Source organism: Thalia democratica, unplaced genomic scaffold (assembly GCF_965202585.1).
Source record: "Thalia democratica unplaced genomic scaffold, ktThaDemo2.hap1.1 HAP1_SCAFFOLD_902, whole genome shotgun sequence".
Taxonomy (NCBI): domain Eukaryota; kingdom Metazoa; phylum Chordata; class Thaliacea; order Salpida; family Salpidae; genus Thalia; species Thalia democratica.
The window spans coordinates 1-13,875 of NW_028139849.1; the positions used below are offsets into that span (position 1 = coordinate 1).

General features: G+C 26.2%; 1 protein-coding gene across 1 annotated transcript in view; it reads left to right on the top strand.

Annotated features, from left to right (window-relative positions):
* The first annotated feature begins 1,674 nt into the window (after window positions 1–1,674).
* LOC145847374 (polyphosphoinositide phosphatase-like) overlaps window positions 1,675–13,875 on the top strand; it is a 33,514-nt gene continuing 21,313 nt past the window's right edge. The window contains exons 1-4 of the mRNA XM_082953585.1: window positions 1,675–1,777; window positions 4,990–5,088; window positions 12,608–12,728; window positions 12,830–12,980. Coding sequence (XP_082809711.1) covers window positions 1,703–1,777; window positions 4,990–5,088; window positions 12,608–12,728; window positions 12,830–12,980 — 446 coding nt within the window. The 5' untranslated portion in view covers window positions 1,675–1,702. The remainder of the gene's footprint in view (window positions 1,778–4,989; window positions 5,089–12,607; window positions 12,729–12,829; window positions 12,981–13,875) is intronic.

Below are 13,875 nucleotides of genomic sequence, written 5' to 3' on the forward strand. Positions count from 1 at the left end.
TCTGAGTACCATTTCAGTAAATTAGTTGATTATCAAGCTTTAAGATAGTTATTTAATGCTAATGTATTCATTATAATACGAGTTTTATGCATTTGCTCAACAGCTGATTGTGAGTTCACTTTGGTGGCGGTGATCACATGATTGGATTGTTGGTGTGATTTTTTTGTTGTAGCGCCGGTGAACACTTACTTGGGGATTTGACCTTCATGATTTTCCCACACTTTGTGGTATTTAGTGTTGAGATTTTAGCCTTGTGAGTGTTCTCCAAATGGCGTGTCACCAAGGGCTTTTTATTTGTTTAAAAGATAGTTTTTTGTTTATTTTATTTTTGGATAGTTAAAGTTAAATATTAATGGGGCAGGTAAAATTACATATGATGTAACACACTCACTTTTCTCCAGAAAACGTTTATCGTTGCAAGGGGTAGAGTTTGAGACTGATGTTTTTTTACCATAAAAAAAAAATAAAAAAAAAAATAAAAAACTTTATTATGGAAACTAAGTGTCTGTCAAAGACCTTATCAGTGCTTAAATAAAAAATCTAAAAAGATATGTAACAGTAATGGAAAAAAGTATTTAAACAATTAGATAAAAACAAATTCACTTGAAAACAAAACAAATTAATTTTAATCTTAAGGTTGAATTTATGGTAAAGTTTAAGTTTTAGTTAGGTTTCTAAATCAATATGATAATAAAAAGGATAATAAGAACCTATATGTAGGCTTTTTTTTTCTTCTAGTGAGTTTTCAAATAAACATTGCTTAAATAAAAATGTAGTCAATAGAAGTAAATGAGCTTTAAGCTGAGATACATTTTAATGCAGCTAATTTTAATTGTGACGTTATTATTGAAAATTAAAAGAATTTTATACTTTAATAACTTTGAAAATTTGAAATTTTGGTTGAATTGTTTTTATAAAAACTTTTTAAAAAGAAAATAGTAGCTACATAAAAACTTTTTAAGAGCATGCATAAAACCTATATTATGAACAACTTCAGACTTAAGTTTTGAAGTTGAGTTTTTTGAAGTGTGGGCAGGAATAAAAGAGTTAGTACAGTTTATTTAAGTTATCTCTTCTAATTAATCTAATCTAAGTTATTTCTTCTTAGTTATTCTATCAAAGCTGTCAGAAGAGATAACTTAAATAAATGGTACGAACTCTTTTATTCCTGCCCGCACTTTAAAAAACTCCACCTAAAACTTAAGTTTGGAAATTAAGTGATATGATGAAGGTAGTCTGCCTCTTTTGACTTTAAAAACAGGACAGTTTTGAAAAAATTAACTAAATAAAGATATAAAATGGTTAGGAACCATTAAAAAAACCACTATCTAAGTCTTTTACAAAACACTAACATTGAAAAGATATTTCATTTATTAGATATATATTATCTATTCTTATTCAAATAGGATTCAAATAAGACTGAGACAGTGGTTTTTTTTTTGTTTTTCTTACAATTATTAATTTTGACAAATTTTGTTAAATAAACTGTTATATCCATAAGAGCTATTTTTTTACAAAGAAATATTTATAATATGAATATAAACAAGTATCTCTTTTGTTTTAGATAAGAGTTTTTTATGACTTAGATTATTATTTTTTAAATAATCTATGGTTTAAAATTGCAATATATATTTTTTTATTTATAAATATTCTAAACTGAAACTACTTTTATGTAAGAAAACAGGTTTTTCAAAAGGTTTAAATGTCTTATAACAACGGTCAAAGAAGCTTTATGATTAAGTGGATTCAGAATATTTCAGTTTATCAAACTTACTCAGTTAGTTTAGTAAAAATAGCATTTAACGTTTTTTTAATAAATCTTAAAATAAAACTCATAATTACATCAGTATATCTTAAAACATATCTTCAACATGTGGGGTTGCAGTTGGATAAAAAAACATTTTATTGATGAAAGTTAAAAAGTTTGTTAGAGAGACTCTAGCATTTAATTTTCACCAAGCTTTGTCCTCTACTGTTTTTCATTACTTCTCCAATATTTTTAAGCTGGTTCTATGAACCTTGGTAGATACTTTGCTCGTTTGAAAGCTAATTCTATTTAACCAATTGATCTACGGTAATATGCAGCAATTAAACTACGCATAAAATCCTGATTCTTTAAAGCTCTGAGATTGCACTAGATGTTAATTCATGTCTACCATTACTAGATATAAAGTTAGGTATTCCAAACCTAAAGGGAAAATCTCAGAGGCGTTTGGTTATTGTGAAAGGTTTCATTTGCAGTTGAGTCTATTCCCAAACAGCCTGAAAACTCGAATACAATCAAAATGTTTTTACTGACAAACTGAAAAAAAAAATCAGCATTTTTTTTTCAAATAGGTCAGTAGGAAGATTTATTACTTCTTTTGGTATGGGAGGCTGAGAAGGTGAATTTAATTTGCAGACTTGACATCTGGCTTGAATTGTTTTTTATGTGTTTTGTAAATTGGTACTACTATGTCCTTGTAGAATGTAGGTTCAATAATCACTTAGATACAATGCAATGTCATTGTCATACTTAAAGTAAGTTGACAGATATTCATTGGCAACTTTGTAAAAATCATTAGTTAAATGGACATTATCTGAATGTTTCTGTTCGTATTAAGGACTATTCTTCTAACAGGGTTGCCACTTTACCTGGAAGCCTGGAAAAACCTGGAATTTGAAATTTTAGGCAAAAAAACCTGGAAATACCTGGAATCTGAGAAATTTTGAAAAAAAACCTGAAATTTTTACAATTTTCACATGTTCAGTAGTAAAATTTTGATTTGACTAAAAAAAATTATCATATAAATAATAAAAGTTTGTCATCATCAAAAATTTGTTTCATTAAAAACATATTTTAAGTATCATTTTAATGTTTTTATACTACTTAACACAATTTCTTACCTTAACTTGACTTAAAACTAAAAATAGACCCAAAAATGTGTATTTTTAAAAAACCTGGAAGAAATTTGGAAAACCTGGAAAAAATCTTGAAAAAACAAGTGGCAACCCTGTTCTAATGATAATGTCTCCAACACTAGCAAGCATCACATCCTTTATTACTTTTTCAACCTAACAAAGTTGCAATCGTTTACTGTGGGGAAATGGCAAGTTCCTGATTTTCTTAAATACTAGAGCAAACTTTCTGATAGTTTCATCATGGTCTTGGAGAACAGTTGACATGCAATTTGATTTAATTTAAAGTCATTTCTTAATTTTTAAAAATTTTGAAATTTGAATACTTTAAAATTCATTAGCCAAACAGTTAAGATTTGAGCACATTTAATAGATCTAACTAAATTAAAAAAATTGTCTTTAAAAACAAATTCTAGTTGATGTGAAGCAATTTGTAAGAATTTTACTTTGATCAAGTTTTTAAAATTATATTTCTATCCTAAAAGATAATACTATTGAACAACTTTTTTTATTTTAAGTATTTAAAAAAAGTTGTAGTTATATTATGAGAGGCTTTGAAATTTTAGTTTTTAAGTTTAATTAGTAGTTTTATCAAGATTTGATACATCTACATATTTTTTATCATAAGTAGCCTACTTAAAGAAAACAATATTACCCTAGATAGTGAATTTTTGAACAATTGATTGTTTCCATTCATTAAATTTATTTAGAAACAAATGAACAATCTGTAAAGTAGAATCTAAAGTAGACAATATTGCCCTTTAAGTAGAAATTTTGGCCATCAGGTGGTAATAATTGTTATAGAATCGAAAAAGTAAATGAGTAATTTATTAGTTGATATTTAGTAAAAGGGGGCGATTAATTTTTTAATTTGTGTCGAAGGGGCGATTATGAAAGCTAGTTTAACAAACCCTGCTGTAAATTGTATATTCAAACTATAAAAAAATGCATTATTATGACCAAAATTACAAATAATATAAAAATAATTTGTACTTGGTTTATAAATTATTATTTAAAAAAATAGTTATTAACATTTAAACAATCTTGTTCTTGAAGTTAAACTAGTTTTTAGCTCTAGCACTCCTATTTTAAATAACACTAACTTATCTTAAAGTGTTACCTCATGTAATTGCTTATAATGTCATTCATTTAAGCTGTTACTCTAAATGTTTCTTACTTGAGCAATTATAAAAAAAGTTAGAGTTAGACATTATTTAATTAAAATTCCTCTAAAAGAAACTAAGTAAGATAAAAAAAAGCTTGTACATCTATTTTGTTTCAAGTTTTTTTTTGTTCAGTTTTTGTAAACTTATTTATACATAGTAGTTAATTTTTAAGTCAACTTTAGTGTCATGAAGTTTACAATGTTTTACCTGTAAAGATTCTTCAGAACTTACCAGTGAAAATAAAATTGCAATACAATATTAAATATCAAAATTAACTAATAGTTTTGCTAAGTCAGTTATTAATTTTTGATTATATGCAATATCCAAAACAATACAACGACATTTAAAATAAAAGTATTATATTGATAAGTAAAACTTAATAATACTTGTTAAAAACTAATAAGAAATAAACAATGAAACCAACAAAAAAACTTAAAAGCACAAAAAAAATATAAATATAGAGTAATAGAAATAAAAAAAATTAAAGTGTGGACAATGTCTACTAGACATATAGATGTTAGTTGTTTTTTTTTCTAGTATTTAAGTTTTTTTTCTACCCTCTTTAACAATATTCATAATTTATAGATTGCATCTAGTACATCTGCTCTTTAAGGTATTTTTAAATTGCCTTTATCTAGGATAGTCCTTCCTAAAATTAAATACTACCTGACACAGCAAACGTAGACAAAGCTGTCTTTGCTACTTTTTGTTGGTTCTGTACATATTATTTAGTATTGTTTTTTGATTGACAATCATCACAGTGCTTCTATGCATTTTGTTGTTGCAGAAATAAATATTTTTTATGAAATAGTATACCTAGTATTTTTTTGTATACTATAAAATAATTTGTGGTATATCATATTAAAATTATTTTAAGAAAGGTCATTTTATGAAAAAAATGTTCAAAGTTTATTTTATTCTTCAGAGACTTATACTAGTTGGGTCAAACACCGCAGAAAATCGGTTTAAAGTGATACAAATTGACAGAACTATACAAAATGATTTACATTTATTTGAAGACGATGTAAGTTTTTTTCTTTTCAAAAATAATCATTCTTTTTTGTATGTCAGTTTTTGTCTATCTTATTTAATATAGAAATCTTTAAAATTTGTAGTTTGTTATATACATCATCAAAGCTCTTAAAACATTTTATGTAGTCATAATAGATTAAAAATGTTACATAAAACGATTAATTTTAACAAGGTATTAGTATAAATAGTATAGTTTAGTTTTTATACCTAGAATTATTAAATAGGAACAAATAATTATTTTAGTAGTGATAAGTTTTATCTGAAAATTAAAATGTTTTTGAAATAATAATTGATCCTTGTATTAATAAAGTTTAATTATTAAAGATTGTACATACTCATAAGTATATAAAATTTTATAGTCATTTAACTGTTGTTTTTGTGAATTTTAGTTGCTTGATTGGTTAAATGGAAGATCGATTTTTGTACTGAATTATTGTAATGCACAACATTACGTCATACTGTTTTTTTGTTTTTTTGCATAACTTTTGCATCTGTGTTTAGTAAAGTCCTTTTTATCTTAAATGCAACTGGCTAATTATTAAAGCTTTATAAAACATTAAGGCTTTATGAAACATAGTACCAGTATATTTTAAGTCGTACTTTTCCAATAAATATATATATAGAAATAAGTTGATTAACTTAGTAAATTAAATTTTTCAATACTGAGCCCACCTTGAGAGCTATTTTATAAAAAAAAAATATTTCAAGATGCAAAAAACTTGAAGAACTCAAGTTTCATGCCTATGCACTCCTCAGCTGCAAAACAAGTTCAAAATAAAGCACAGAACAAAACACGCAAATGAAAGTTTAAAATTTAAGCATAAATAAATTATAGTATATGATTTGGTTTAAGAAAACAAATAGAGAGATCTCAACTACTGGAGGAGAAATAATTAATTTATTCTTTCAAGAATTTATTTTACAAACTAAGTTTTGGTCAAAGACCTCGTCAGTGCTTAAATAAATCTTATTCAAATAGAATTTCTAATTTTATGTGAATAAAATTTATTTAAGCAATGACAAGGTCTTTGACCGAAACTTAGTTTGTAAAATAAATTCTTGAAAGAATAAATTCATAAATAGATTATGACATAATTTTGAAACTGTCAAAAATCAAACAAAACGGCTTGTGCAAAAATTAACTTACCAATCGACAATAAACTGGCAAAAATTCATAAAACTTCAGTGAGTGACTACATATTTGAACAGAAAATTGAATGAGATAAAAAGTTAAATAAAAATTTGAATTATTATAAGGTGAAACTTAAACTTATTAAACTTCAAAAGCAATTTTTTATATGTCTACAAGACAATACATTCTTGCTTCTTTTGTTTAAGCATATCTTATCTTTTAATGCATATACAACGGCTGTTACTTCTTTGAGACACAGTCTACATATTGGGATTTTACCGTCAACTATAGGATGTGCTCTTTTTAAAACTTCGCAGGGATCTTATATGTGCGTGGAGCTATGCAAACTTGTAGGACTTTTCTTGTTAGGCTGGTTAGAAGATATCTTTGGTTTAAATATTTTTGGGTTGTACAGAGACAATGGTCTAGCTGTATTACCTAATTCTTCTGGCTTTAAAGTTGAGAAGCTAAAAAACAAACTCATGCCTTTTTCAAATTTATGGGGTTAAAAGTCACTGTGGAATCGCCACTAGTGATAACTGACTTCCTAGGTGTAAAGCTCAACTTGAATGATAAATCTTTTATGCCTTATAAGGAGCAAAACACAAATATTATGTATGTTAACAAGCAATCAAGCCATCCTAAAAATATCATAAAACAAATTACAAACATTATTAATCAACGCTTGAACAAACAAACTAGTAAAGAAGAAATTTTTTTAAAGATAAAAGATATATACGAAACAATAATGAAAAGTGTGGCTACAATAATAAACTTAAATTTGAAAAAACCTGAGCAACAACCTAAAACTAATCAAAAACATAAAATAAAATAAAATGTTATCTGGTACAACACTCCTTTTAGCAATTCACTTAAAACTAATATTGGAAGAAAATTTATAAATCTAGTCAAAAAACACTTCAATAAACAAAATCCATTAACAAAAATTTTCAACAAACATAATATGCAAATAAGTTATTTGTGTAAGGAAAATTTAGAGAATATCATTAAGGCACACAATCAAGTAATTTTAAATCAAAACTCAGAAATTTGGAGTCAATGTCATGTGGTTGCACTGGTAGCTGTAAATATAATTGAAAGCGGGCAATTGCCATTCGGCGTTGAGACAAGGTTCTACGTCGGCTTGTGCGTGACTCAGTCCAGATTCAGGTATGACCAAACATCAGCAGAGAATTTATAAATCTAGTAAAATCATTTCAACAAAAATAACCCATTTTCAAAGATCTTTAACAAACATAATATGCGAATTTATTCATGTATGGTGAATTTGGAAAGATTAATTAAGTCACACAATCAAAGGATTTTAAACAAAAGTAATTTTTTCAAAAATCAGTGTAATTACGCTGGTGGCTGTAAATGTAATTTGAAGAGGGGAAATTGCCGGTCAGACAGTTAACAGTGAACTCTGACCTTGAAAAGAAGTTCTACATCGGCTTATGCTCCACTCAGTTCAGATTTCGGTATGCTAACTATAAAAAAATATTTTAAAGGTGGTGTATACGAAAATGAAACTGAGCTTTCAATTTGCGGCCTAAAGAGTAAAAACATTGATTTTAAATTAACTTGGGAGGTGATAAAAAGAGCACAGCCAATAGCAGATGGTAACAACCCTGTTTGTAGGCTGTGCTTAAAAGAATCAACAACCGTTATGTATGCGTTAAAAAACGAAGGTTGTTTAAATAAGAGGAGTGAATTCATATCGTTATGTCGACATATGAAAAAGATCCTCTTAAAATACAACAAATTTTAAAGCATTTTATAGTCACTTAACTGTTGTTTTTGTTAATTTTAGTTGTTTGATTAGTTAGATGGTATATTGATTTTTATACTGATTTTTTGTAATGCACAATATTACGTCATACTCTTTTTTGTTTTTTTTTTGTATAACTTTTGCATCTATGTTTAGTAAAGTGCTTTTTTTTTTAAATCAAACTGGCTGATGATTTCTTAGTCTTATGAAACATATGTACCAGTATTTTTAAAATCGTACATTTCAATAAATAATTTAAAAGCCCTTCAAGTGGGCTCAGTAGAAGGTGTTCAAGTTTGAATAATAATCTTATTTTATATATACAGTGTTGCCTTTTTACCTGGAATCCTGGGAAAACCTGGAATTTGATAATTTAGGTAAAAATAACCTGGAAAAACCTGGAATTTAAGAAATTTTGAGAAAAACCTGGAATTTTGAATAAAAAACCTGGAGTTTTTAAAAATTTTAACATGTTCTGTACTAAAATTTCGGTTTGACTCAAAAAGTTTATCATATAGATAAAAAAAAATTGTCATCACAAAAAATTTTTTTACTTAAAAAACACATTCTAAGTAGCTGTACAGTATCTTTTCAGTCTTCTTATACTTTTTAACATAGTTTCTTACCTTAAACTTTACTTTAAACTAAAAATAGACCCAATAATGTGTACTTTTAAAAACCTGGAAGAAATTTGAAAAACCTGGAAAAATTAAAAAAAAAAAACGAGTGGCTACCCTGTATATATATATATATATATATAATTTATTAGAAAAATAAGATTTTAAAAATACTGGTACACGTGTTTCATAAGACTAGATGCCTTAATCATCAGCCAGCTAGATTCAAAATAAAAAGCATCTTGCTAAACATTGATGCAAAAGTTATACAAGTTACAGGGTTGCCACTCTTTAAGTCAAAAAATCTTCCCTGAGTGACCAGAAATTTCCCTGAGTAACCTTAAATTTCCCTGAGTTTCCCTGAGTATATTTCAAATCCTTAATTTTTTTTTTCTTCTAACACAAATTACTGATACCTCATGCTAATTTTTCTTATTTAATAATAAAAGAAAGGTTGTATGTGTATGCTTCTAAATTAAATGCTTACTAAATTTATGAAAAAAAATGTTTTCAAAATTCAATCTTAAAAGGTTAAACCAATTAAAATTTAAAAACAAAATTTGTGCACAACTTTGTGTAAACTTGTTAGTTAACTTTCTACATAAGAGTAAAGTTTAATTTGGATTTTTGGATTTAACTCTTGAATTTTGGTCATTGGGGCTTTTTTTAATTTATCCGCAGTACAGTGCCCTAAAAATACTGAAGTTAAGTATTGACAGTGTACTTTTTTTTTCTTCATGCATCGTACAATTTTTTGCAAGTCTTTATTGAAACACTCATCAAACGATATGGAATAAAAATACAAGCACAAAACTGTTTTTTTAAGACATCTTTAAAAGAAGTGGCTATACCAAAGTTTGTTATATATGAATATTTGGTTCTACTCATGAAAAAATTTTTTGCAATTTCACTATCAGGAAACATGGTAGTGAATAAAGTGTTATTATTTTCGCAAGAGTTTCCTGACCAGTTTTCTTTGGTACACTTGAGAGCCCAATAAATTTCAGCAGCTGTCGAAGAAGTTGCAGCTGATATACTAGTTAAACTATTAGCCCCACCAAAATATGAAGTAATTGCATTATTGTTACTCTTAGAGGCTTTCAATTTAAGATGTTTTTTTGACATACTGTGCGATTTCAATGCTCTTATACCCATGTTTGATAAAGCCATTGGTGTATCATCACCACACCACTTACATTTAAATTTTCTTTGTCTACATCCTCAATTAACCAATCCTTGAAATCTTCATGGTTAAGCCAACTTTTTTAAAAATTGTTTAAAACTGTATTTTACTCATAATATTAAAAAAAGCTTTTAAATTAAATCTGTAAAAAAAAACTGTAAAATACATTAAAACATTCACACTAAAACATTAATTACCATTACAGCTACTACTTTTGAAATTATTGTTTATAAACAAAAATTTAACCTCTATTTTAACAAAAGTAATACAACACTAATCTATACTCATTTTAATTTTTTTTACTGTAAACAAGTAGTTGTAAACAAATAACAAATAACTTATTATTTTAAAAATTAGAACTAATAGTACAACATAGTTTTTTAAACTACATAAGTAACTAAAAATAAAAAGGTTATTAAAACTTTTCAATACATAGTTAACCACAACTTTCATTTCTCTAAACTGTTTATTTTTAATTAACTAAAGTAAAGATAAATATAAATTTAAAACTTAAAAAAACTACATTGTTAATACTAAGAATATTGAAGAACTAGCTGCAAGGCTAAAAAATTTCTAAATAACCACTTAAAATAAAGAAAAATTACTACTTTTGAACAAAATATTGAAACTGGGTCAACTAAACCTCATTCTAGATCTAGATTCTAGATCTAAAATCTTAAAACTTCTCTGAAATTTAGAGAAAAAATCAAACTGCCCTGAGTTTCCCTGAGTTTTAAAAAAATGCTGAAATTCCCTGAGTTTCCCTAAGATTTTCTACAGTTTGAAAATTCCCTGAGCTCCCTGAGTGTGTGGCAACCCTGAAGTTATAAAAGCAAAGTGCTTTTTATTTTAAATTTAGCTGGCTGATGATTAAGGCGTCTAGTCTTATGAAACATTTGTACCAGTATTTTTAAAATCTTATTTTTCTAATAAATTATTTAAAAGCCCTTCAAGTGGGCTCAGTAGAAGGTGTTCAAGTTTAAATAATAACCTTATTTTATATTTATATATATATATATATTCATTTATTTATTTGATTATATAAAAAACAATAGTTTAGACGACCGTTTTGTATGCGAGATATAAAACTCCATATACTCCTCAGTAAGCTAAAGTTTATTACGATGTTAAAAAGAAATTTAGAATATAATTTTTTTTATAATAATTATGAGGTAGTAATAATAGATAGAGTACAGTAAGCTGAGTTTGGAAAAGTACGCTTAACATATCAATTTTTACATTTTGGAAAGTTTGGAAAAGGTTATATTATTAAAATGTTTCAACTATTTGAAAAATCTTTTAAATTATTCGTGTTTGCTGCTTAATTTTACTTTGTTTTACTTTGAAAGTAAAATGCCGCAAACACAAAAAGTTTAGAAGATTTTTCTAAAAGTTTAAAACATTTTTCTAATATAACCTTTTCCAAAACGCATGAATTAACAAGTTCAGCGTACTGTACAATAAACTCTATCTATTATTACTACGCCATAATTATTATAAAAATTTTCAAGTTCTAAATTTCTGTTTAACATTGTAATAAACTTTAGCTTACTGAGGAGAATATGGGGGTTTATATCTCATATACAAAACAGTCGTTTAAACTTTTGTTTTTTATATAATCAAATAAATATTTAGCTTCAATTCAATTTGTCAAGACCACTATTGACCAGAACTTTTAATAAAATCTTTAATATATATACATTAAAATTATTTATTTATAGTAAAAGTATTGCAGTCAACTTACTTAAACAATAAAAATTGATTTTTCTAAAGGTATTTGCAAGTTATGAGAGTATAAATAAAATGTACATTATACATATTTTTAATTTTATATCAAGTACAATTAGTGCCAATGATTATAACTAAACTTTGTTTTATTTAATTTACCCATTTTTTTACCTTTCATTAACTAATCTTGATTTGACCTTTAGTAAGTATTTAAATAGTTTGTCATTTAATATTTTAATGTTTGAAATTTTAGTAGTAATTTTAAGAAAAGGTCTTTTGTGTAAAAGTTTATATTATAATATTTTTTGATAAATTTAATTTTGTATATTTTATCCTTACAAGTTGTTAAGGGCATAGGGGAAGGGTTCCGACATTTTTTTTTTACTAAAAATAACATCGGATCTTACATGAAAGCTTAATGTACAAACTACAAGCCAGCTTTTATAGAATTAACAAATCTTATTTAACTTTTGAGATATTGTAACTTCTATAAAAAGTTTCTAATACAAATGTATGGACTGCAAATTTTTCAAGGTCAATTTTCTTGGAAATTAAAAAAATCACTAAAAACCTATATTCTCCTTCATTTTTTGAAGTATAGACCTCAAACTTTCAGGAAACATTCCTTTTATAGTTTAAAAGACTTCAAACGTTGGAATTTTTTAAATATTGAAAAAAAAAAAAGATTAAAAAAACAAAAAAAATGTGGTTTTTTTTAATTAAAATTTTATTTTTTAAAAATTAAAAAAAATCCTGGTTTCAATCTTTTTAAATTTTATTATACACTCTCTGTAACAATTTGAAGAAGATTGCTTTAGAAATGAAGGAGGAGATAGATTTTTTAGTGAAATGGTCTTGTTTTGCATTTTTAGTTTGCGCCTTCCATTAGGAACCTATTGAGGTCACCGACTTTTATTGCTCATATCTCGAAAAATACTTTGAGTTTTTTCAAGCCGTTTTAATGTCTGATAGCTCAAATACAACTCTACAAAATAAGATCAACTTGTAAAAATCAAGGTGGACCCCCCTATGCCCTTAGTATGGCTTAGAAACATTTTAAAGTTAAATATCTTTTATTAGACTGATTATGATGAAACTGAAATAATTGAAAAAGTTGCCACTCTTGTAATGAAACATAACAACTCAACCAAAGTTAAACCAGTTGATACATCAAATGTAATTAAAGCATTTGGAATTGTTGGTTAGGCTTTGTGTATGTTTTTATGTCAAAATGATAATACATACAGTACACAATGAAGTGTACTTTATAAATTTCTATCAGTTAATGTATTTATAATACAGGTTTTGTGAAATTTTTGGAAGGCTATTACCTAATATTATTAACAAAAAGACAGCATACTGGACAAATAAGTGGGCATAGTTTGTACAAAATTGAAGAAACAAGTATGGTTTATATACCCAATGTAGCAACAAATAACCCAGATGAAAGCAGGTAATGTTGTGAAAACAAGCTATTTTTTTGTTGTTAAAACCAACCGCATGAATATAAACTAGATGTTCTGTTATTTTGGCACACTATACCAGGGTTTCCCAAACTTTTTACAAATGGCCCCTTTGAAGAAATAAAAAAAAGCTATGGCCCCCTTCAACAACATTACTCAATACTATTTGCCTAGAAAGTGCTTACCAATATTTTGTTGACGCCTGAAGAGAACGACAGTATTGTCCTTTGAAACAGCTGAAGCAAACAAAATAAACTTTTCCACTTGAATCTGATGTAGATATATGATAAATAATTTTACAATAACTAAAGATTTATAGTTTATGAAAACAAGTTATACAGTATCCTTTCTTTATACACTACTTCACTACTACTTTAGTACAGTGCTTATTCACTTATTCAGACAGTTTCGGTCAGAAGAAAATTAAAAAAAATTCAATATTAAACATTAACATTTTTGTATGATACAAATATTTAAGCTTTTATGCTGTAAAAAAAACTTTTAGTGATTTTGTAAATTCTACAATTTTGTTCATTATTATCATGTAATAATACTACTAAAAACTACATTCCATCTTTGTTCATAACTAGTTTAGTTTTTAAAAACCTTTGCATGTAAAGTAAGTCAGTTTAAAATTTTTTAAAGCAATGTAATTTAAAACATAATTTTTGTCTTAATTTAAACTTTCAAAGTTTTTTTATAGGTTATTAAATTCTGATTTTTTAGAAAATGAGTGTATAACAGTTATTTTATGTTTGATTTTTAATTCAAACAACATTACAAATTTTGTTAATTCAAACATTTTTTGTTTAAAATGAGATGCATGACTATATATTTTTTATAGTTATATAAGTTTGACACACTTAACACACCAGGTTTTAGAGA